The 24720-nt window shown below is 38.8% G+C and overlaps 1 protein-coding gene across 1 annotated transcript in view; it reads right to left on the reverse strand.

Annotated features, from left to right (window-relative positions):
- MCM6 (minichromosome maintenance complex component 6) overlaps nucleotides 1–24720 on the reverse strand; it is a 34825-nt gene that overhangs the window by 9216 nt on the left and 889 nt on the right. The window contains exons 2-13 of the mRNA XM_008060782.2: nucleotides 22259–22405; nucleotides 19852–19962; nucleotides 18589–18838; nucleotides 16325–16490; nucleotides 15932–16077; nucleotides 15046–15196; nucleotides 12265–12406; nucleotides 9615–9756; nucleotides 8228–8335; nucleotides 6682–6837; nucleotides 4571–4699; nucleotides 2751–2912 (exon numbers count right to left, since the gene is read on the reverse strand). Coding sequence (XP_008058973.1) covers nucleotides 2751–2912; nucleotides 4571–4699; nucleotides 6682–6837; nucleotides 8228–8335; nucleotides 9615–9756; nucleotides 12265–12406; nucleotides 15046–15196; nucleotides 15932–16077; nucleotides 16325–16490; nucleotides 18589–18838; nucleotides 19852–19962; nucleotides 22259–22405 — 1810 coding nt within the window. The remainder of the gene's footprint in view (nucleotides 1–2750; nucleotides 2913–4570; nucleotides 4700–6681; nucleotides 6838–8227; nucleotides 8336–9614; nucleotides 9757–12264; nucleotides 12407–15045; nucleotides 15197–15931; nucleotides 16078–16324; nucleotides 16491–18588; nucleotides 18839–19851; nucleotides 19963–22258; nucleotides 22406–24720) is intronic.

The following is a 24720-nucleotide window of genomic DNA, read 5'->3' on the forward strand; positions in this document are numbered from 1 at the left end:
AAAAAGACTATCTTTAATACCAAAAAACAAAAAAGAAAAAAAAGGGAAAAATATCAAGAAATTCAACAAGAAACTTGAAAAACAGATGAGGAAATGTTGAAGACACTACTGAGTGAAACAAAAGACTTAAGTAGAAAGACAACGATACCTGTGGTAGTCATCAGAACTCATTCTGAGCACCTGGTAGAAAGGGATATCTCTAACTATTTATTTATTTTTTAGTCTGAGTCTCACTCTGTCACCCAGGCTGGAATGCAGTGGCATGCTCAAGGCCACTGCAGCCAGAACCTGCTGGACTCAGGTGATCCTTCCACCTCAGCCTTCCAAGTTGATGCAACTACATACGCCACCATGTCTGACTAATTTTTCTTGATTTATTGTAGAGATTAGGTCTTGCCAAGTTGCCCAGGCTGGCTGGTCTCAAACCACTGGATTCAGACAATCCTCTCGCCTCAGTTTCCCAAAGTGCTAGGATTACAGGCTTGAGTCACCACGACTGGCCAGACTTCTCTATTAAACTTAGGGATGGCCATGTTAATTGCTCTGGTTAGTGAGAGTAGAAGTGTTATTTCTGGATAGAAAGTAGAGACAGCATATAGCCCACCACTTTTTCTCTTCTCTGCCGTCTGTCATCATGGAAGCATAAAACAAGATCAAGCCCTTATATCAGTCTGAATCTCTGAGAGATACAAAAAGGAGAGTCCCTTGATGACCTAATGGATGTGTAGCACAAGCAAAAAAAAAAAAAAAAGTCTGTTTTAAGCAGCTGAGATTTTTTTTTAGTAGCACAACCTAACCTATTCTACTAGCTATAATGTTACTGAACAGGAAAACTCACCATAAAGATGTCTTCAATTCTTCAGGCTAATATGTAAATTGAATGTTTTACTAATAAAAATATCAAATTTTTAAACGAAGCAATCTGATTTCCAAGTTCATAACAGATGAAAGAAGGCAGTGGGACTAGCTCTACATTTAAATATAAAACCCACTGATTAAAATATCATGGTGCCAAAGTAAGAGGAGCTGACAGATTCAATGAAACAGAAAAGTCCAGAAAAAGATCCTAACAAACCAACAATTTAACATATAATAAAGGCGTATCAAACCAGCATGAACAAGATAGATTGTTCATTAAATGGTGTTGGAACAACTAGAAAACTAGCCAAAAAAGAATCAAATAATTCACACTTCACATCCTGCATCAGAATAAATATCGTATGTTTAGATGATTTAAAGGCAAACAATAAAACCACCTAAGGGCTAGAAGAAACCATGGAAGATTTTTTTATAATAGCATGAAGAAGGCCCTTCTAACAAAGTAATTAAAAATGAATAGGGACATATAAGGAGATAGAAATAGCTCTTAAATATATGTAGATACTCAATTTCATTCAGAAAATATATTTGTGCGCATATATTTTAATATGTGAATTTGCTACCTAATTAAAAAAACTAATTGTTTTTAAAAAGAACAAAAGAAAAACCTAGACATTGCCTCAAAACATGTATCAGTTTATGAAACTCATTTCAGGAACTATCACAATGAAAAAAAAAGTACAAGTGTTAGCATGGTTTTAGAATGCCCTTTCTCCCAAGGTCTCTTGCCTATAAAAATTCTATACACCCTTCTGTGATTGTGTTTAAATGTCGGCACCTCCATAAACCCTCCCCCTTCTTTAGGAATAAAGTAATTGATCTCTGTACTCTGTGATGTTCTATCACCATATTCTCCCTCTCATTTTTTACATGCTTAATTAAATATGTCTTGCTACCACCAGATTAGCAACAACGGAAGGCAAGGACTCTCTTTTATTTTTTGTCCCCCAAAGGTATCCCTTAAATGTTAGGTGACCAAAGTAGATTAAATAAATTAGTGTGAAAGTACACTGTCAACAGTAAGCACTATATTAGAATTTGAAAACGTAAAAAGAAAAAAAATGCCCCCCCCAAACCAAACACCTAATCTATGGGATAAAAATAGTGATTAAAGTCAGAGTAGTGGTTACTTCTGTGGAAGAGGGCTAAGACTGGAAAGAGTATGAGGCAATTTTTTGATATTATGAAAATATTTTGTATCTTAAGATGGATGGGCAGAAGGATGTTAAAACAAAACAAAACAAAAAAACCAAGCTGTGCATTTGCCTCTATAAATTATACTTCAATCACACTATCAAAAAAACAAAAAACAAACCCTTTTTTCAAAGAAAAGCATACATCCAACTTGTGTAAAACTAGACAAAGGCAAGGCTGCTCTGATCGAAGCAGAGATGGGAGGCTTGAATGCCCTTCTGTACTGCTCCCTTTTACCCCTTTACCTATACTCGTGGAACCAAGGGCTCAAAGAACAGTTTAAAAACCACATATTATACAAACCCAAGGAGAGTTCCTCTGAGGCCAGGGGCTACGTTATCTTATCTGTATCCCCAGCCCAGAGGCCTACTAGCACATTGTGAAGTCTAAGTACATTTTTCCTTAATGAATGGCATTTATGGTAACTTGCCTCTCCACGCACTCTATAACCTATGACAGGACTATCGTTACTATTAATCTAACGACTACACTCAATAAATGCTTGACAGCAACTTTCTCAAATGGAAAAATCCCAGGGTCATATATCTTACAAGCACGCAACAGTTATATAAAAATACATCTGAGGTGCATTCTAGTATGTTATATACCAAAGATTAAAAACATGCCTACGAGGCAACAAATCTCTTTTCTCTCATATGTCAAAGTGACTCTGATACCTCATCACAGCAGTGCATTCGAGCCATGGCTTCAGAAAGACGAATCATGCTCTCCAGCTGTCTCACTGTAATCCTCCAAGAAGACTTGGTTACTCCAGAACCATCCCTCTGGCGGAGATGTTTATATTGTTCCACAATAAAGTCCTCTGACTCTCTGGAAATCTGTTTCAGAACATTACTACAGTTAAAGAAACATGTCAACTTGATGAGAATTGTGTTAAACATAAGTTTATGTTTCCTGATGAAAACATTTGGGGGAACTGAGAGAGTTGAAACTTCAAGAAGTCAGTGACAATAAATTACTATTGAAATGCCTTTCAAAAGATACTAATATTCAAGAAGACTGTGGATTTCATGTACTAATGTCATGAAAATGAAGACAAGTTTTAGTATTTAAGCAAATGACCATTTCTAAAAGATGCTTAACAAGCCAAAGCAATGGAAAAAGATGTAGGTCTTCTATGTATCAGGACGTCAAAGCTCATTAAACAAATTAATGCTCAGACTCTGCTTGAGGCTCAATGAATCAACTCATGCTGTCTTAGAGGGAAAAAAAAGCTCTTTCAGAAAGCCTTATATCCAAAGAATACTCAGTTTTTCAGAGCAAGAACTCAGCATATTAAGAGAGCATGCCAGAGGTATGGTGGTTCACTCCTGCAATCCCAGAAATCTGGGAGGCCGAGGCAGGAGGACTGCTTGAGTCCAGGGGTTCAAGATTAGCCTAGACAACATAGAAAGATCTCATATCTACAAAATAAAAAATGAACTGGGTGTGGTGGCATGTGCTTGTAGTCCAGCTTGGGAGGCTGAGGAAGAAGCATCCCTGAGCCCAGGAGGTAGAGGCTACTATGAGGCTAGGATTGTCACATGGTAACACCACTGCCCTCCAGCCTGGGAGACAGTGAGATCTCAATTAAAAAAAAAAAAAAAGCCGGGCTCGGTGGCTCAGCCTGTAATCCCACGCCTTTGGGAGGCTGAGGTGAGTGGATTGCCTGAGCCCGCGGGTTCGAGACCCGCCTGGGGCAGCGAGACCTCATCTCTACAATAAATCAAAAATTAGCCGGGCGTGGTAGCGCATGCCTGTAATTCCGGCCTCGGAAGGCTGAGGAGGAAGGATCGCCAGAGTCTAGCAGGTCGAGGCTGCGGTGGCCGGAAGCGGCCACTGCACTCCAGTCTGGGTGACAGAGTGAGACTCCAACTCAAAAAAAAAAGACTAAATTTTTTGGGGACAGTGAGAGTCAACGCCAATATTACAAATAATCAAGTGAAGATAATGGATAATTAATAACTAGCAATAATTTCCAAAAGTAAAGTCAGACAATAGTGTAAAAACCTCAACTAGAATGAAACAACTTTTTCCCTTTTCATATCCTATTTTAGGAAAATGCCAAGCAACAAAACAGATGCACATTATGGAGGTTTATGTCTAGGTAAGTATCCTGGGTCCAATACACAGCCAGTTCAATAAACAGTATCAATTACTATAAAATAGTAATTCATATTCTTCACCATGACCTAGAGAAATCCAATGGTACCCTCAGAGAAAGATTCAAGAGCATTTAGTAGACTCCTGACTTAGGCACAGACGCCATTTTCAGATTCTTAGTAGTAATGGTTGAAATAAAACAATGTCCTAGTTTACTGCTATTCAAAACTCTTCTATAAAAACAAACTACTGTTCAAAACACAAACAACACACTTGTAAAAAAATCTAGGCTCAGTTAATTTCCATATACATTGTTCTAATTTCCAAATACATTTGTCTAAATTCCACCTTAATATACCCATTATGCCTCATCCCAGTACAAAGAGCAGGTTACCTTGGGTTTAAACTGTCTTGCAAAGAGAAGATACCTTCTGATATCATCAAGGGAATAGACACGATCAATCGATTCCTCAATTCTCGAATGCAAGTCTACTATGCGCCTGGCAATTGCATAATCTGTAACCTAATTCAAAATAAGAAAATCACTTTGATCAGTCACAGTAATATCTACTCTAGGCAGTAAGAAACAATCTATAGCTAAAAACAAGTTATAATATGCCACAGATAGAAAAATTAATGGGTATCAAGTTTCTGATGAAAGTTTGGGAACAATTTGATCTAAAATTAAAACTTTTAAATGCACACCATTATCCCAATCTAAGAATATACCTAAAGGAGACGAATTCACTTTTAAAACAATAGCAGAACTAACATTTATAGGCCCAGAGTATATGTCAGATATTATTGCCTTATGCATGTCTAGAAGTACTGACTCATGCAATCCTCACAAAAACCTTATTAGATAGATGATACTATCTCCATTTTACAACTAAGTAAATTGAGGCCCAAAGAGTAGTTAAATAACTTTTCTTTTGTTTTTTTTTTGAGTTGGAGTCTCACTTTGTCGCCCAGACTGGAGTGCAGTGGCCGCTCCCGGCCACTGCAGCCTCAACTGCTGGGATCCAGCGATCCTTCTGCCTCAGCCTTCTGATAGCCGGTAAGTAATTTTCTAAGATCACAGTAAGTAGCAAAGTCAGGATTTGAGTAGACTAGCTTCAGAGACAGTGCTCTTAGTCACAAAATGTTGAAGATAAAATCACAAACTAGGCCGGGCTCGGTGGCTTAGCCTGTAATCCCAGCACTTTGGGAGGGCAAGGTGAGTGGATTGCCTGAGACCACGGGTTCGAGACACACCTGAGCAACTTGGTGAGACCTCATCTCTACAATAAATCAAAAAATTAGCCAGGTGTGGTAGTGCGCACCTGTAATTCCGGCTACTCGGAAGGCTGAGGCGGAAGATTGCTGGAGCCCAGCAGGTCGAGGCTATGGTGGCTGGGAGCGGCCACCGCACTCCAGTCTGGGCGACTGAGTGAGACTCCAACTCAAAAAACAAACAAACAAAAATCACAAAATGGTTAATACTGAAAAAAAGGCCAGACACAACAGCTCACGCCTGTAATTCCAGCACTTCGGGAGGCCAAGTTGGGAGGATTGCTTGAGCCCAGGAGTTCAAGATCAGCCTGGGTAATACAGCAAGACTATTTAAAAAAAAAATTCGAGTCAGGGATGGTGGCTCACACATGTAATCCCAGCACTTTGAGAGGCAGAGGCAAGAGGATTGCCTGAGTCTAGGGGTTCAAGACCAGCTCGGGCAACTTAGCAAGACCTTGTCTCTACAATTAATCCAAAAATTAGCTAGGTGTGGTGGCATGTGCCTGTTGTTCTAGTTGCATGGGAGGCTGAGAAGGAAGGGTAGCCTGAGCCCAACAGGTCGATGCTGGGGTGGCCGTGAGTGTGCCACTGCACTCCATCCTGGGTGACAGAGTAAGATTCCAATTTAAAAAAAAACCAAAAATCAAAACAAAACCTCAAGCCCCCCAAACATTTCCCCACTAGAAGGCAGTCTTTATTTAGATAACATCTAAAATTCCACTGTAAGAAAGAGCTGTGTACTGTACTCAATTAAATGTAGAACCTCTAGGCTCAGCAATTAAAATCAGTCTACAGTATTCATTCCTAAAAATGACGGTTGAAGGGAAAAACAGTTATACACATTCAACAACCTGACAACAAGAAATAGGAGGACAATAACTTATTATGTGAGAAAAAGAGAAATTTCCTTGGTATCCCAGTTTTTTCTCAAGATGACTGAAAAAACAAAAACCAACCAACAAAAAATGTTATAAAAATATATCAGTTGGGCATTACCTGTAAATTGCTTCCTTCTTTTTTTTGAGAATTAAATAGTAACAAAAACCAAAAAACTTAATATTCCTCACATAATTAAGTGGAAGCAGCGATTCAAATGACTTTGAGTTGCTCACTAAATCCTTTGCCCAATCCCATGGCACGATGAAAGCTGCTAAACTCCTTCAGCCTTGTCTCACTCATTTACTCAAACTGAAAACAAAAAACAAAGCTAAAAGCAACAGCTCATGTGCTTACCTCATTACACTCATCCACAAGGATAAAGAAGAGATCAAATCGGGACATGATGGGAGCTGACAAATTTATATTCTGTTTCAATGATTTTGATCTGTCATAGTGTCCACCAATTGGGTTTGCTGCAGCCAAAATGGATGTTCTGGCATTCAGAGTAGCCTGAGCAGAAAAAGGAGAATTGTGACAAGTTTAAAAAGACAATAGAACTGGTCAATAAAACATACAACAGAATATTCAATCTCACTCATAATTAAACACAAACTAAAACAATGAGATATCTTTTTTCACATAAACAGGAACTTTATATGATGTTGGCAGTATAATGTGCACACCCTTTCAGCCATTAACTTGTTAGAAATTTATCTTGCAGCTAGGTACAGGAAGGTGCCATGTTCAAGGATGTTTACTGCAATATTGTTTACAATACTAAAGATTGAAAATGACTCAAATGTCATTCTACAGAACCAAACTGTGGTGCATATAATTGAATACCACAGAGTAATAAAAAAATCAAAGTTGATCTACTATGTGCTGGTATGGAACTATATGTATTATGCTTTTTTATGTATAAAACATTCCTAGGCTGGGTGTGGTGGCTCAGGCCTGTAATTCCAGCGCTTTGGGAGGCCAAGGCGGGAGGATCGTTTGAGGCTAGGAGTTCAACACCAGCCTGGGCAACACAGAGAGACCCCATCTCTACAAAAATAAGAAATAAATAAATTAGCCAGGTGTGGTAGCGCATGCCTACAGTCCTACCTACTTAGGAGGCTGAAACAGGAAGATCACTCAAAGCCAGGAGATTGAGGTTGCTGTAAGCTATGATTGTACCACAGCACTCTGGCCTGGGCAACAGAGCAAAACTCCTGTCTCTTAAAAATATCTTAAAAGAGGCACAAACTCAAAAGATACCTCTTGACTATGTACTGGTGCAGGGAAAAGTTTCTTTTCAGTTTATTTTGTTTTTTAGCTGTAGTCTCTTGTCGTCCAGGCTGGAGTGCAGTGGCATGCTCACGGCCACTGCAGCCTCAACCTGCTGGGCTTAGGCAATCCTTCTGACTTAGCCTTCCAAGTAGCTGAAACCAGTTTATTCTCATGTACTGTTTAAATTTTTCATAACTACACGAATCTATTGCTTTTATTTTTAAGAATTTGGATTGCCTCTAGGTTGGTTATAATACTGTATTTAATCATTTTCATTTAAATAATCTGCTGATATAAGTAAATAAGTACATGATTTGTTGATCTTCAGTTATTTTTGTTATAATTGGAAGCATGCTTTATCAAGGAAAACAGAAACTTTGTTTACTGAAATTTTGTAAGTGAAATGCTAAAAACTGTCATCAGTACTCCCTCTGCTTTCTGTCATAGCAACACATTTACATAGTACAACATCTATAGTTTGAATTAATAATTCTCAGGGCTGTATTTTCCATTTTAATGAATAGCATTACATGTTGAAGTAATGAATTTTATCCAGAGGAACTTCTCTAGCACTGCTTTAATCTACAAGGCTAAGGCATGATGCAGTGGAAGAGAAGTGGACACGCACCTTCACTCCTGCTTTTGTGATGGATATGGTCTGCTGTTCCATAGCTTCATGAATAGCAACTTGATCCCGTATGTCCATCTTATCAAATTCATCAATACAACATACACCCTGCAACCAAAAAACCTAGCTTAAGATACTTTTTTAGATGCAAAATAATAACTCACAAAGTTTGCTACCAGAGACCCTTCTGTTCTCCAACAGGTAGAAGGTAGGCAAATAGGCATTCTTAATTCCCCTTTCCAAGCAAGATATTTCAATAGATCCAAGACCTAGAAAAAACTATAGAACTGACTTCAAACTAAGAGGAAAACTAAAACATCCAGACATTTACCACACTTTTACTCAACAACAAAACCTTGTGTAAACCTCAGTATCAAGACATTCTGGGTCACCACAGCATTGCTTTTTTTTTTTTTTTAACCTACAACTTATATACTCATCCACATATCAAATCCATCTATGTCAAACACACACGAAGTGCAGTATGTGTCTGTGTCTAGACCTACTTAAAAAAGGATGTCATGGCTTAGAAAGGAAAAAAAAAAGGCTGAGTGCAGTGGCTCATACCTATAATCCCAGCACTTTGGAAGGCTGAGGTGGGAGGATCGCTTGAGCCTAGGAGTTCAAGACCAGCCTGGGCAACATAGCAAGACCTCATCTCTACAAAAAATAAGCTGGGCATGGTGGCACATGCTTGTAGTCCCAGGTTCTCAGGACTACATGGAAGATGAGGTAGAAGGATTGCCTGAGCCCAGGAGGTCAAGGCTGCGGTGAGCAGTGATTGTGCCACTGAACTCCAGTTTGGGCGACAGACTGAGAACACCAACTCAAAAGAGAAAAATAAATAATAAACAGAAAAGAAAAAATGCTGGGAAGTACTAGTCATAGCAACCACACATGCTCAAGGCAAGTAACACATTCTAAAGAAGCTTAGGAAATGCTGCTGATCGATGACAATCTCAGTTAAATTCTGGGCTTGTTTTTTTTGAGTTGGAGTCTCACTCTCGTCACTCAGGTTGGAGTGCAGAAGCTTCAACCTGCTGGGCTCATGTTATCCTTCTGCCTCGGTTTTCCAAGTACCTGGAACCAAAGATGTGCACTACCACACCCAGCTAATTTTTTGATTTACTGTAGAGATGTGGTCTTGCCAAGTTACGCTAGTCTTGAACCCCTGGGCTCAGGCAATCCTCTCACCTCTGCCTCCCTAAATGCTGGGATTACAGCCCTGAACCACTGCACCCAGCTTAAATTCTAGGTTAACAAAACTGAATTATTTACTAAAGAGTGCTTTTTAAGGGCAACTTTTTAATGGAAACTTATTAGGCTCTACTGATAGGGTAAGGAGTATTCTGACTTCTTCATATCCAAGTGTGTTAAATGTTCTTACATTATCAGCCAACATCAAAGCTCCAGCCTCAATGACAAACTCATGAGACTCTTCATCTCTTACAACAGCTGCTGTTAATCCAGCAGCACTGGACGCTTTGCCACTGGTGTAGACAGCTCTGGGACTGAACTCTTCCACGTGCCTGTTCAAGGTTATCATATAAAGATTCATTAATACGCGACTACAAAGCACCTTCCCAGAAAAATTAGCCGACAGGGATTATGTCAATGAAGAGTTTAAGTTTCTTAAAGAACATCTGAGAGTGACATTAGGTTTAAGCAATTCATAAAGACATACAACACAGATTGAATGGTAAGCCTTATCTCCTTCAGCTTTTTAAACAAATTTAAATTCACTCCTATCAAATGGAAGATGAAACTAATATCTGACAAAAATAGCAATTTAAAAATAAGTATAATAATAATAAACAGCAATTATGATCTAATTAAAAAACCCTGAAATTAAAAAAAGAACAAAAGTATGCTTATTCTAGACATGCAGGATTGGCTTAACATCTGAAAATCAATCAAGATGCCATTATTAATAAAGAATATGAACCACATGACCATTGAATAGATGCAGAAAAAGCACTTGACAAAACTCAACACCTTTTTATGATAAAAATTCAACAAAATAAAAATAGAAAAGATATTCTTTTTTTAGAGTTAGAGTCTCACTCCATCACCCAGGCTGGAGTGCAGTGGCACGCTCACAGCCATCCCAGCTTCGACCTGCTGGGCTCCGGCGATCCTTCTGCCTCAGTCTTCCAAGTAGCTGGAACTACAGGAGTGCACTACCACACCTGGCTAATTTTTAAAATTTATTTATTGTAGAGACGAGATCTCACCAAGTTACCCAGGCTGGTGCTAGGATTACATGCTGAGCCATCGAGCCCAGCCTGAAGAGATATTCTTAAATCTGATAAAAGGACATCCATGATATGGGACATCCATAAAAACCCAGAGATAAGATCATACTTAAAGGCTAAAGGCTGAAGGCTTTGCCCCTAAGATCAGGAGCAGGAACAACACGTGGATGTTTGCTCTTACCACTTTTATTCAACATTATACTGATGGCTCTAGTCAAGGGCAATTAGGCAAGAAGATGTGCTCAACTATCATTATATCAGATCTTATCACTAAGACAATCAAGTATAACAAAATACCGTTATCAGAGGCACCATTGTAGTATATCTTTTTTGGTAGCAGGGAGATGAGAACAGGGAATTACAGGTAAAAAAAAGTGTCTCTTTTAACACAAGGCTACTGCCTTCAAATCTCAAACTCAGTTTGTGATATGCTTGAAGGAAATATTTAATCATAACACTTCAAACCAACGAAAAATGTTCTATATGCTACAAATTTCCAAAACAAAAAAAGGCAGTTTGATGTATGAAGATCATGCAGGCAACTACATCTGAATTTTTATACTCATAGCTCAGTGTCACTTGTCACCTATAAGAAGTTGGGTAAGTTATTGAGGCTTGGAGAATTTCTGACTCCCTGAATAAAAGAGGGTAACAACACATGCCTGCCTAGGTGCTGCTAGGCTAAAATATAACACAAATATACAGCACTAAGAATATAGCACGTGCTCAGAAATTGGCTGCTTTTATTTTGAGCCCTAAGTTTCTTAAGAGTTTGAAAGCAACCAAGTATTTTTTATAGCTTCTAAAAATAAGCAAAAATAGTGCTCATGCTAATGAAGTTAGCATAAAATGTCTTATAGCATTGCTTCTGGAAAGTGTGTCCTACTTAAAAACCTTACAGATGCTTTTATTTAGACTCAGCAATCCTATACCTAGCAATTTACCCAAAGGAAACAACAAAAACTATAGGCCAGGCATGGTGGCTCATGCCTGTAATCCTAGCTCTTTGGAAGCCAGAAGAGGACTGTCTGAGCTCAGAGGTTTAAGACCAGCCAGAGCAACACAGTAAGACGTCTCTACAATTAATTAAAAAAAATCAGCCAAGTGTGGTGGTGCATGCCTGTGGTTCCAGCTACTTGGAAGGATGAGGTGGAAGGATCATCTAAACCCTGTGTGGCCATGAGCATGCCACTGTACAGAGCTTGGGTGACAAAGTGAGACTCCAACTCAAAACCAACCAAACGAACAAAACAAATAAGCAAACACACAACTGTATATACACTATGGTGTATATTATAAACACCATATACATTATGGTATATACACTATGGTGACTATATTAGTATCTATTATCATTATAAGAAACCACTCTATTAAATTATTTAACAGGGCTAAGAAAATCACCTTTAAGTTAAAGTACACCAACAAAAAAAGACAACTGGAAAAACGTTTGGGATAAATTAAAATTAGAAATATGCACACTGTGGTTTATGATAAACAGTCATGTATTAAAAAACATATAAAGGTTATACAAAGATACTATACACAGATTAAAGAATTCAATGTGAGACTGGAATTATAGGAAATTTTTCCCTTTTCAAAAAAACTGTAAAATGTTCTCACATCCTATTTAAAAATTTAATTTAATAGTTATATACTCAATATAGTCATAATTTACAGTCCTCCTGCTCTAGTAAAGCCATACTGACTATATTATTGGTAGTTCAGCAAGTCTGAAACTATGTACACTGCTTTTCTCGCTGTACTACCTCAAACACTTACTTGAGAAATTGGCTCTTAGCTGTACTTGGGTCACCAACAATGCAAACATTTATGTCCCCACGAAGAGAGGTCCCTTCCCCTGTTGTCTTTGGAACACCACCAAAGAGCATCAGCAGGACACCCCGTTTAACTTCATCATTGCCTGAAATAAAAAGAAGCCACAGATGACAAACTCCTTTTTTCAACATGAAGTAAACAATTCCAGAGAAAATGTAAAGATGAGTTTATCAACCAAAAGGCAGAGATAGCTAAAGCAAAGCATGAAACTAGAGTAAAAATTGCTGGCTTCTGATCTTTGTTCTTGCTCTGTGGACTAACCACTGTTTCAATGCTTTATCCTGTATTATAGATGCTGATGCTTACCATCCTGAGTCTTTCCTTGTCTAGGGGGCCTACTTTCCATTGCTTTAGTCCTCAAGAGTCCCTCTTCATAAATGAGCTATGCCCACCACAGCATACCACATTTGCTAGTCCTTACTAATGACAGCTCTTATAGATCTATTAAAAGTTTGAGGTTAGCCGGGCTCGGTGGCTCAGCCTGTAATCCCGCATCTTTGGGAGGCTGAGGTGAGTGGATTGCCTGAGCCCATGGGTTCGAGACCCACCTGGGCAGCGAGACCTCATCTCTACAATAAATCAAAAAATCAGCTGGGCGTGGTAGCGCATGCCTGTAATTCTGGCTACTTGGAAGGCTGAGGCGGAAGGATCGCCGGAGCCCAGCAGGTCGAGGCTGCAGTGGCCGGGAGCGGCCACTGCACTCCAGTCTAGGTGACAGAGTGAGACTCCAACTCAAAAAAAAAAAAAAAAAGTTTGAGGCTGGGCTTGGTTGCTCAGCCTGTAATCCCAGCACTTTGGGAGGCCGAGGTGAGAGGATTGCCTGAGCCCAAGGGCTCGAGACCTACCCGGGAGCGGCCACTACCCTCTAGCCTGGGTGACAAAGTGAGACTCCAACTCAAAAAACAAAACAAAAGAAGTTTGAGGAAATAGCTAATGACACTTCTTTTTCATCACCTATAGTGAGCAGCACTGAATACATGCTAACTGAATTGATATGAATTAAATAAGATACTGAATGCCATGTACAGCTGTTTTTAAGAACTGTTCATAAATCCAGTATTTCAGGAAATGTACAATTTTCTTAAAGAAACAAACACTGTGCTGTTAAAAGAAACGTTTTTTTGGTAAGAGCTGGGAGGCAGAAAATGGCGCTGACATGAACATGAGCATGAATATGAACATAATGACATGAACATGAACGTGAACATAATGCTCACCAACAGGGAAGCAAATACCCTGCTCTACCCCTGGCTGCTGCATGTGAGTGTGCCACTGCACTCCAGCCTGGGCAAAAGTGACTCCAACTCAAAGAAAAAAAATTGATACCCATTCAGGATAAGAAAAGACACTCTAAAGTCCATAAGGATTAACATAAAGGGTTTGTTATTTCACTGACCACCTACTTAGACAAGAAAAAAAGAATAATTTTAAATGACTGAAAATATATACCTTAGAGAAATACCCATAATTTTACGAGTTCTGGTTATAACTCCAAGTGGATGTGGAAGACAAGGACAGAAGAATTCAGGGATAAATCATTGGGTGCAAAAATTCAGTCATAACCTTCGATACACAAAGGAGATTTAATGACTTGACAGTGAGCAGCCAGTAGCCAAGAGTTAGGAAAATGTGAAAGAAACTGCCAAAGGTATAGACAGTTAACTCAAAAAAATAAAAAAATTGTGATAAAATATAACAAAACTCAGTTTCTAAAAACTGTAACTTTATGGCAGTTTCAGGGGAGGTCTTTCTCAAGACCTTCCATTTTTAATTATTTTCTTTTTTTATGTATTTTTTTGAGTTGGAGTCTCACTCTGTCGCCCAGACTGGAGTGCAGTGGCCGCTCCCAGCCACCACAACCTTGACCTGCTGAGCTCCGGCGATCCTTCCGCCTCAGCCTTTCAAGTAGCCGGAATTACAGGCATGCGCTACCACGTCCGGCTGACTTTTTGATTTATTGTAGAGATGAGGTCTCGCTGCCCAGGCAGGTCTCGAACCTGTGGGCTCAGGCAATTCACTCACCTCAGCAACTTTTTTTCAATCAGCATTCTCAGGTTGAATATTTTAACCATTCTTAAGTATATAGGTCAGCGGCACTAAGTATATTATGTTGCATAACTGTCACCACTACCCCTTTACAGAGCTCTTTGATCATCTAAAATACAAACTTTATCTGTTAAACAACAACTTATTTCTCCTATTCCCTCCAGCCACTGATAGCCTCTATTCTACTTTGTGTCTATGATTTGCCAATTCTAGGTACCTCAAATAAGTGGAACCATATATTTATCCTTTTGTAAATTACCCCTTCTGAATCTGCTAAAATCTTTCAGGATCTCACATGCTTTAAGAAATTACTTGTTGGCTGGGCTCGGTGGCTCAGCCTGTAATCCCAGCGCTTTGGGAGGCCGAGGTGAGTGGATCGCCTGAGCCTGCAGGTTCGAGACCCGCCTGGGCAAGTTGGCGAGACCTCGTCTCTACAATAAATCAAAAATTAGCTGGGCATGGTAGCGCATGCCTGTAGTTCCAGCTACTTGGAAGGCTGAGGCAGAAGGATCGCTGGAGCCCAGCAGGTTGAGGCTGCGGTGGCTGGGAGTGTGACACTGCACTCCAGTCTGGGTGACAGAGTGAGACTCCAACTCAAAAAAAAAAAGGAATTACTTGTTGCTATTTAAAATTATTATTTTGATTTCAAGTTTATGTCACAATGGATAGAATTCTTACCATGTATAGTAGGGAAGAGGCTGGTACAAAGATTGTGGTACAGATTTTTATCTTGGCTCATTTCAAACACTTTTTCCCACTCTTTCACGGTCATTTGGTTTTTAATGCTCTCGGCTGTTTGTTCCTCATCTCTGAGCTCTTTCCCTCCAAACTGAGGGTGGAGAACAAAGGAAGAATTATTAGTATAGAAGCAGCCAAAATAGAGTAGAGAAAAAAATTCATTATAAAGCACAGCCTGGGAGGTTATAAAGGCTTTTTTTAAAAAGAACTCCCCAAACTAGTGACCACTCAATGAAGACACTTAAGGGTTTGCCATTTGTCCAATGAGTTAAACATTAAAAAAAAGCTACCAACATTATTTTACATCAATATTTAAATGAATGTGAATGCTCAAGAGATGAGCCATAGTGGAATGTTAATCACTCATATAAAGATGTAAATGAAGTAAAAGAATATTATGTTTACTCCCTTTTTCCAACACTGGACTATTTTACAAATTCCCATTTAGGACACAGAATCAAAATAATGAACAACACTGCCAGGGGTCCATCACTCCTATAAATAGCAATTTAATTCCCAGATTACTAAGTCTTTTTATCTGTACTTCCTCCAGGAGAACAGAGGAATTGTAATACTTAAAACAAAAAACAGCAACGTGGATAATTTTATATCACTGCACTTAAAGTATCGAGTGCTTACATATGAAAACAAGACTGTTCAAGGTCAGAAAGATAGAAATGAAAAGACTTGGTTTTAAAACTGAAGAATCAAATTCCAACCCGACTTTTAACATTGACTAGATAACTCAGATGTTTCCAAAGACTATAACTTTACGGCAGCCTCAGGGGAGGTCTTTCTCAAGCTTTGCCATTCTATTAAGACTCACCCTTGGATTGGTTGGTGCAACACAGCAGGCAAGAAAAACCAGCCTGTAAGAAAGGTCCCTAACACCAAGGGCCCGGAGTCCTCGAATGCCTTCTGTCTCATATCCATCAACACCACTGACACGGGAGTTAGTTTCTGCACGTGCTCCTGAAAGATTGAATGATAGGCTCTTTCACAGATCAAATATTAAAGGTGCTAAGAACCAAAATTGCTCAAATAAATGAAAGCTATAAATCCAAAGGTTTCATTTTATAGCAAAATCAATTTATTTTTATTTTTACTTCCTTGCTCAATTTCTGATTAGCACCCAAAAAAAGATAAGGATGTGAGAAGTTAGATATGCTGCAGTTTAGGTATCTGAGAATTTGTTAAACTTGAGCCACAGATTACCGACCCGGTGTGCTAAGCTTGGAGACATCAGGCACAACAATCAGTGTCCCTATAAAGTCACACTTGTCACCAGCTTGAGCTGACTCCACAGCTTCAGCCCTCAAAATTACTTCTAAACTTCGGGGAATACTCCCTCGAGGAAGCTCAGCTTGAGTCTCTTGAATACGAACCTGTAATGAAGACAAATTGCCAGGAATGGGAAGAAATCCCTTTCAGATGCCAAACAATTTAAATTAAATGCCATAAATACTGACATATTCTAAACCATCTTACCTTTTAGCAGACTTTTGACTTGTACGTTTCATCCTAAAAACGTATCTACCCTGAAAGTCCCTTTAGTCAACAAGTTCAACTTGAAAAGTTAAAAAAACCTCATTTTTACTCTAATTTAAAAATATATACTTTCCTCTGTTCAAAATGACTCTGTAAATATCTGTTTTGTGTTCCATCTTCCCCTAAACTTTAAGAGAATTTTATGAAAGCCATCCACTTCAACACAACTGTTAACATTATTTAAGATGCACAAATTTTTTATTGTATATTTGAAAGAAGTTATAAACATCAAGAAACTTCACACCTCAATATTTTAGCACTCATCCTAACAATAAAGACAACCTCTTACATAACCACAATACCTTTATCACAGACAAGAGAATTACTATTTAATTCCTTAACAATACATATCTTGTACAACCTAGTCCATCTTCAAAAGTATCAGTTGTCCATAATGTCCTTTATTACAGCTGTATATTCCCCCCAAATCAAGATTCAATCTTGATTCATACTTTGAAATATAGTTTGTTGTTATCATGTTCTTTTAAAAATATAAAGCATCTCTTACCCAATGCTCTTGGCAGAATATGTGCTTCTTATAAGCTATCAAGTCAATATAAGAAAACTAGACCAGGCTCGGAGGCTCAGCCTGTAATCCCAGCACTTTGGGAGGCCAAGGTGAGTGGATCGTCTGAGCCCGTAGGTTCAAGACTAGCCCAGGCAACTTGGCGAGACCTTGTTTCTACAATAAATAAATAAAAATTAGCCGGGTGTGGTAGCACGTGCCTGTAGTTCTGGCTACCTGGAAGGCTGAGGTGGAAGGATTGTCAGAGCATAGTAGGTTGAGGCTAGGGTAGCTGTGTGTGTGTGTGCCACTGCCCTCCAGCCTGGGCGATAGAGACTCTGACTCAAATAAAAAAGAAAACTGACAGCTAAAAAATGAGTTTAATTATTATTTATCTCTGATAATCATTATCATTCCCCCATTCTCAAGCTGCTTCAACTTTTCTTTCCTTTTTGTATATCCCATAAAGTTCCTCTTTACTCTTATAGCTCACATCCATCACTTCTTGCCCAGATAATCACTACTGCCCAGTAGTCTCTTCAATACTACACACTACTGCCCTATTAAACGTCCTTTAAAAGAACAGAAGAAATTCACCACCCACATGCAACAAAATATATTCTCACTGCTTCCTAAGATAGGCTCAAACTTCTCAGCCTGAGATTTAAGAATATAAGCACCTACAGACCTCATATCAAATCATCTCTCAAATGATCTCCAATCTGACTCTTTTACTTCAATCAAAATAATCCTTATTGCATCCATCTTAGCTTGTTCATATATTCATGACTTCTTCCTTTCCCCCAAATCAATGTCTTACATTAACAAGTTGCTACTTCTTCAAAGTTTTCTTAACTCCAGTTCATAATAACAATATAGTTATTGTTTTTTCTTTGGCAAATACATCTTGTCAGTTTCAAGGAACTTCTAGTACATGTTATTAAAGGTTAAAACACATCTATATACCGACAACTGAAACTTTTATATATTAAGAATTTTAGGCTTATACCTGTAGTCACTTTTTTTTAAAAGTCAGGTTTTATTCTGTTGCCCAGGCTAGAATGCAGTGGCAGTCACAACTCACTGAAGCCCTGACTTCCTGGGCTTAGGTGATCCTCCTGCCTCAGCCTCCCAAGTAGCTGGGACAACAAGTGTGTGCCACCAAGCCCAGCTAATTTTTTGTAGAGACAAGTTCTCACTATATTGCTTAGGCTGGTCTCAAACTGTTAGACTCAAGCAATTCACCCACCTTGGCCTCCCAAAGTGCTGGAATTATAGGTGTGAAGCATCACACCTGGCCTTGTAGTCACTTTTGATGATACTAAACTTACATAAAAATTGAGTTTAACATTATCTAAATGAACACTTGCCAAGGCCTAGAAGTGAATAATTGGCAAAGAATGAATCTGACATAAGCAGAAGTAAAATACCTTTTGAAAATCAACAAATCTTGATTTATTTGTATCCAGCAAGAATCTCCTTCTGTTGGCACAAACTGGATTTCTGCAGATGTTTGGCTGTGTGTATTTGAACTGCTGTTCTACATCCTTGATCACTGTCTGACAGTCCAAGCACAGAAAAGTTCCACTCACAAGCTCTGGGTGAACTGGGTGAGTTCGCACCACCTGCCCACTAATGCGAGTGAGTAAACCAACTCTGGATGAGGTGAGTTCTCGAATCCTGTTTAAAGACAGATGTCCCATTAGCAAACAGTCATTTCCCAACGAAGAGACCTATCCATTTTAATGAGAGGGTATCCCATGACAATTTATGCTTAAAAATAAAGAGACAAGGTATTATTTGGTCTCTCCTACAAGAATGATTTAATCAACATGCCCATACCTAAATTATACAATGTATACACATGCACAGCAAAATATATAAATAAATCAATATAAAGCACAGCAAATAAATCAAAATTATAAGAGAATGATCCTATTTGTCTTATATGCAAATACATTTTTTTTGCTTACCTAAAATTTCTGCAAAAGCATGTGTTACTTTCATAATAAAGTTAGTATGGGAAAAAATTTTGTACTCAGAAGTTCAGAAATACTTTATAAGGTAATTTCAATAGTTTATGCTTTCAAATAATCACTTCCAGTTCTTCTGTAAATTTCTGAAACCACTGATACATTCAAGCTGGCAAAACTTTCTACAGAGTCAAGAATTTCTGCAACTATTCTCAGTTTTCCTATTTTCTCACTTGACTACCTTCCCCCAAACTTCCCTAAAAGGTGTCCTAAAATGTGACAATCCTAAGATTCTGCTTCACTTCACCTACTTCCAATTACATCTCCATAGAAAAACATTTTTTTTTCTCTAGAGTTAAACCTAGGTAACTGCATAACTCTTACAAAAGTTCATCTTCTATAAAATGTGCATGCAAAACAGTATTTTTTCCTCTTGGTATTTTATAGCATTAATTTTTTAAGACTTTTTTTTTTTTAAACAATTATTGTCACTACCAATCATGAAAAAGTAATTTTACAGCAACAAACTTACCTTTTGCATGATTTAGGCAGCAAACCTAAGCCAAAAGATTTTACAGGTAAGAACAGAGGCCAGTGAGGTAAAAGTGATTTGTGTGATGTTAATAGCAGCTAGCCAATAGCAGACCAAGGCAATATCTCAAGTTTTCTGACTGCCAGTTAAGTGGTGAATTCCTGTTCTCCCAAAGAAGCATTTCTTACTTGTGTCTGGTAGGCAGGTCCTGGAATGCAACATAAAAATCCTTGGCAAGAGGGATCTCTTTACGGTCTTTGACAAAGGTTTTCAAGGCCCGACACAGATAAGGATAAACTCTGAAAAACAAATGAGAAATTTTTTAAAAGTCCCTTTAATGCCCATCGACATCTGATCACAACCAAGTCTTAGAACTTAGCTGCGCAGGACGCTTCTATTACCTAGTTTGGGTTTAGGTGTCTATCCCACCACAAATAAAAACACCAAAGACAGGGAGTCTCTCTGAATCTCCTCTGGCTCATTAGGTTGCCCATTCAAAAAAAAAAAACCAGAAACACACACCAAAAATAAAATGTCAAACCTGAGTTATTTACTTCCTCAAATAAATCATTTAGCACCCACACTGTAGGCTACTCCTCTGTCCAAGATTCGACGTGGATCTTGGCTCGACTTGGACTATCATCTTGCCAGCATGATTGGTACTCAATATTTTGAGTTTTCTCTGGGCTCTTTACAACCTAGTAAGACAAACTCCTGTTTAGTGTCAAGTTCTAGTCTATTTGTTTGTTTCTTTTTTTGAGACAGGGTCTTGCTCTGGCCCCCAGGCTGAAGTGAGTGTCACAATCATAACCCACTGCAGCCTCCTCAGTAGTTGGGGCTATGCGCATGAGCCAGCATGCCCAGATAATTTTTTATTTTTTGTAGAGACATGGTCTCACTATGTTGTCCAGGGTGGTCTTGAACTCCTGACCTCAAGCTATCATCTGGCCTTGGCCTCCCAAAGTACTGGGACTACAGGTGTGAGCCACTACATTCAGGCCTTGTTTCATTCTTGACTGATTAGAAATGGATGAGAACAGAGATGGTATTTACGTACCAATACATGAGCAAACTGGTAGAAATGCTCCTTTTGACTGGTTAGACTGAAGGAAACTTTTGATATAAGTTTTCAATAGCTGCTGCAGCTTCATTTGTTTAAGCAGTAGAATCTGAAAGCCCTCGGGAAAAATGCTCCTTTCAGGAATAAGAACTACTATATAGCTTTATTATGAGGTGTGATACAGCTGCTTCTACCAGGCTTGATTTTTTACCCCTGTCTTACTTTCCTGAACTTCACAACTTTTACTGCTGCATGCTTTCATAATAAACTCTGCTGCTTATCCCTCCAACTATTCTTGATGGTCAGCTATGACTAGAAATACTGAGACAAGTCCTTCATCTCCCAATCCATCAGGAAAAGAAAAGGACTGTGTTTCCTTATCCCTGGGTCTTCATTTCTCTTTCTCAACTGTCCACAATGTTTATTTTAACCTGACTTTATTTTTATAGATTACATTTATTTAATCCAAATGCAGACAAAGATTTGTGTACAAAGATGTTTCTTGCTCTACATAACAAAAACAAAATGAAAGCCTAAGTTATTAAGTATAATATCTAATCATACTATTTCTACCAAAAAAACACCAGTGGAGCTATTAAAATGTTCTCAAGAAACCTTACATGACATTTAATAATTACATATACACAGACATCAAAATATGACAGAACATCCTTACAAAACTCTGCACTTACAGATTTAGAAGACTCTTGGAAATCTGTTGCAACAAACCTGCTAATTGTGGTTATCTATGACTGGTGGGATTACAAGTGTGTATACAGATGATTTAAATCTCCCTACTTTTGTCTATTTTCAATACTACACACTTAACACTTTCATAATCAGAAAAAATTAAACCTTAAGGAAATAAGAATATAACAAAGTCATTTGTAAAGATATCTTTGATGCAAGAACAGAATTCCCATAAACACCTATTCCTTTTTTGGGAAAAGGACCAATGGAATGACACAAAGTACAATTTTCCTATTGGGAAAACTATATAGAAAGAAAGGAGCCGGGCTCGGTGGCTCAGCCTATAATCCCGCGCCTTGGGAGGCTGAGGTGAGTGAATTGCCTGAGCCTGCGGGTTCGAGACCCGCCTGGGCAACTTGGCAAGACCTCATCTCTACAATAAATCAAAAGTCAGCCGGGCGTGGTAGCGCATGGCTGTTTCTGGCTACTCGGAAGGCTGAGGCGGAAGGATCGCTGGAGCCCAGCAGGTAGAGGCTGCGGTGGCCAGGAGTGGCCACTGCACTCCAGTCTGGGTGACAGAGACTCCAATTCAAAAAAAAAAAAGGAAGAAAGGATTTTTCAACATTTGCACATGAAAAAAAATTCAGCTCCATCAGGGCCTACATTTAGTTTGGAGCATTACTACTAAAAAGACCACTGATACTATAAAAAGGCCTCTCCTCAGAGGGAAATAATAACTGTGACAGCTGCCCTTCTGCCTCACAAGTGAACACTTTCAGTCTAAGAAGAGTTGGCGTCCCAGGTTCCAATTCTATTCAAAGTAAAAAAGATTAATACACCCATACCTATAGAACTCCTCTTGAATGGTGGTAGAAAGTTGCTGATTATATTGTTCCAGGTCCTCAAAACTCACAACCAATGTGTTTCTCTCAGGACGAATCAGCTCGTCTGCTAATTGCAAGTACTTAATTTCTCCATCACTGCTCTGGAACCTGTAGATACATGTAAGAGACTAAACTGAAGAAACAGGCAGTAAAAGAATCTAAATGCCTGATAAGTCAGTATATTGGCTAAAGATCATCAGTTTTAGGGTCAGACAGGTCCATAATTAGTAGTTCTGTTACTTGGGTAAGTTACTTATCCCCTCTAGGCATTCTTTTTGTTATTCTTTAAAAAAATCAGATTAAGACATCACTATAGCTCATAAAATTGCTGGGAAGATTAAATCAAAGAATGCTTATAAAGTGATTTGCAAAATGCCTGGAATATAGAAAAATTGGGTCTTTGGAATTTAAACTAAATTTCTTGATTTAACACATTCCAGTCAACAAATACAGTTCTTTTATTGTTGTTATGTATTATTAAGATTGGAAAATGTTAAATCAGAAAATGCAGGCTAAAATCCAAAGATCAATATCTGTAGGGAATTTGAAAACTGACAGATTAGTCACAGGACTTAAGAAGCAAAATAAGAACACAGAAATGAGGTGCTTCACTATTCAAGGCTTCAGGAAAAGGGAAACACATATATATTAAATAAAGCTGGTATTTTTGTTTCAAAAGGTAAAGCACACTATCATATAAAAAAAACTTACTTTCTGTTCTTTTAATGTAATACAGATTAGTTTTGAGGAAAACTCAATTCCTCTTCCAAATACAGCATGTTCTGACCCTCCTAAATATTAAACAACACTATGTTTAAAGCACTGTAACAGTGGTACCTGATGCTGAAGATGGCTTTGTTCCTACCCTAGGGTTGACACTCTTCCTGTCTATCCAGAGAACAGACATGTAAACCTATGACAAAGATATCCTAGGGTAATACAAACTAAGTCTGACCACAGGGATATCTAGAAGAGTCACACATATATATGAAAGGTGGCATTGAAATTCAGCCCTTCAGAGTCAAAACGTTAAAAAAAAAAATGGTAGTAGAGAGACGGACTATAGACATGTGCAAGTATGTGGCCAAGTCAGAGAAGGTAGTGTAGTGAAGATGATAACTGCCTGGTTTTGGAAGATAAAAACGGAAAGAGTGGTGAGTGGCGAAGAATTTGAACTTTATTCCACAAGTAGTGATGAACTAAAGATGATTTTGTGAGAGTTGGCATTTTTAAAAAACGAAGTACAGGGATTATTTGCTTTATCATTAATCTCCAGCATCTAGTTGCAGGTAAAGTGAAAGCACATTATTTGTTGAAATAAAACATTTATTGAGAACCTTTGTAATATGGTGTGGTGGCTGGGGATTGAGAGTAGGATTCAAATTCCAGATGAGGTGACTGACAGGTGAGGTATATGTTACATTGCCAGAGATATATGAAAATGGCATCCTGGGAGCATAAGGGAAGAAAGGATTTGTGCTACCCAAAATGGCTTACAAGTTTCCGCAAAGGGATGAGTCTTTAGCCAGGCTTTGAAGGTTGAGTAGCTGTCAGACCAAGAATAATATTGCCAAAGGTGGGGAAATAGAAATTAAATTATGGCTTTAAGTATATCAAAATTTCCTAAGATAGCAGCACTAGTCACAATCGCCCAAAGGTGGAAGCAATCCATGTCCAGTGATGAGTGAACAAGCAAAATGCAGTATACATACAGGTTAAGTATGCTCATCCCAAAACTCAAAATCTTAAACTTTTTGAGCTCTGACTGGAAGGGTAAAGAAAATGCTCACGGGAGCATTTCAAATTGGGAACGCAACTGGTAAGTACAACGCAAATTCCTCCACACCTGAAAAAAATCGCACATCTGAAACACTTCTGGTCCCAAGCATTTTGGGGAAAGGATGCACCTTGTATATACAATGTAATTTTATTTAACCTTAAAAAGGAAGGAGGTTCTGACACATGCTACATCATGGTTGACGCTTGAGGACACGATGCGGACTAAACGAAATAAGCCAGACACAGAAGAACGTCTGTATGCCTCCACTTACACGAGGTACCTCGAGTAGTCGAACTCAAGTGACAGAAAGTAGAGTGGCAGTTACCGGTGGCCGGGGGAGATGAAGGGGGGAAAGATTTCGTGTTATTGGGCACAGCTTCAGCTTGGGAAGGTGAAAAGGGTTCTGGAGATGCAGAGCGACGATGGCTGCGCAACAAGAAGAATGCACTGAACGCCACCGAACCGTACGCTTAAAAGCGATTAAAACGATACATTTGGCTACGCATGGTTTACCACAATAAAAACCAGGGTCTCATAAGGCATTCCAAAGTGTTGACACTTTATCCTGGAGGCCGCAGAGTCCATACTCCAAGGGAGAGCAGCGGCGCATCTGCAACAGCTAAGAAAAGTAACTGGGGGGGGG

Source organism: Carlito syrichta, unplaced genomic scaffold (genome assembly GCF_000164805.1).
Source record: "Carlito syrichta isolate Samal-C Ts95f unplaced genomic scaffold, Tarsius_syrichta-2.0.1 Scaffold304727, whole genome shotgun sequence".
Classification (NCBI taxonomy): Eukaryota; Metazoa; Chordata; class Mammalia; order Primates; family Tarsiidae; genus Carlito; species Carlito syrichta.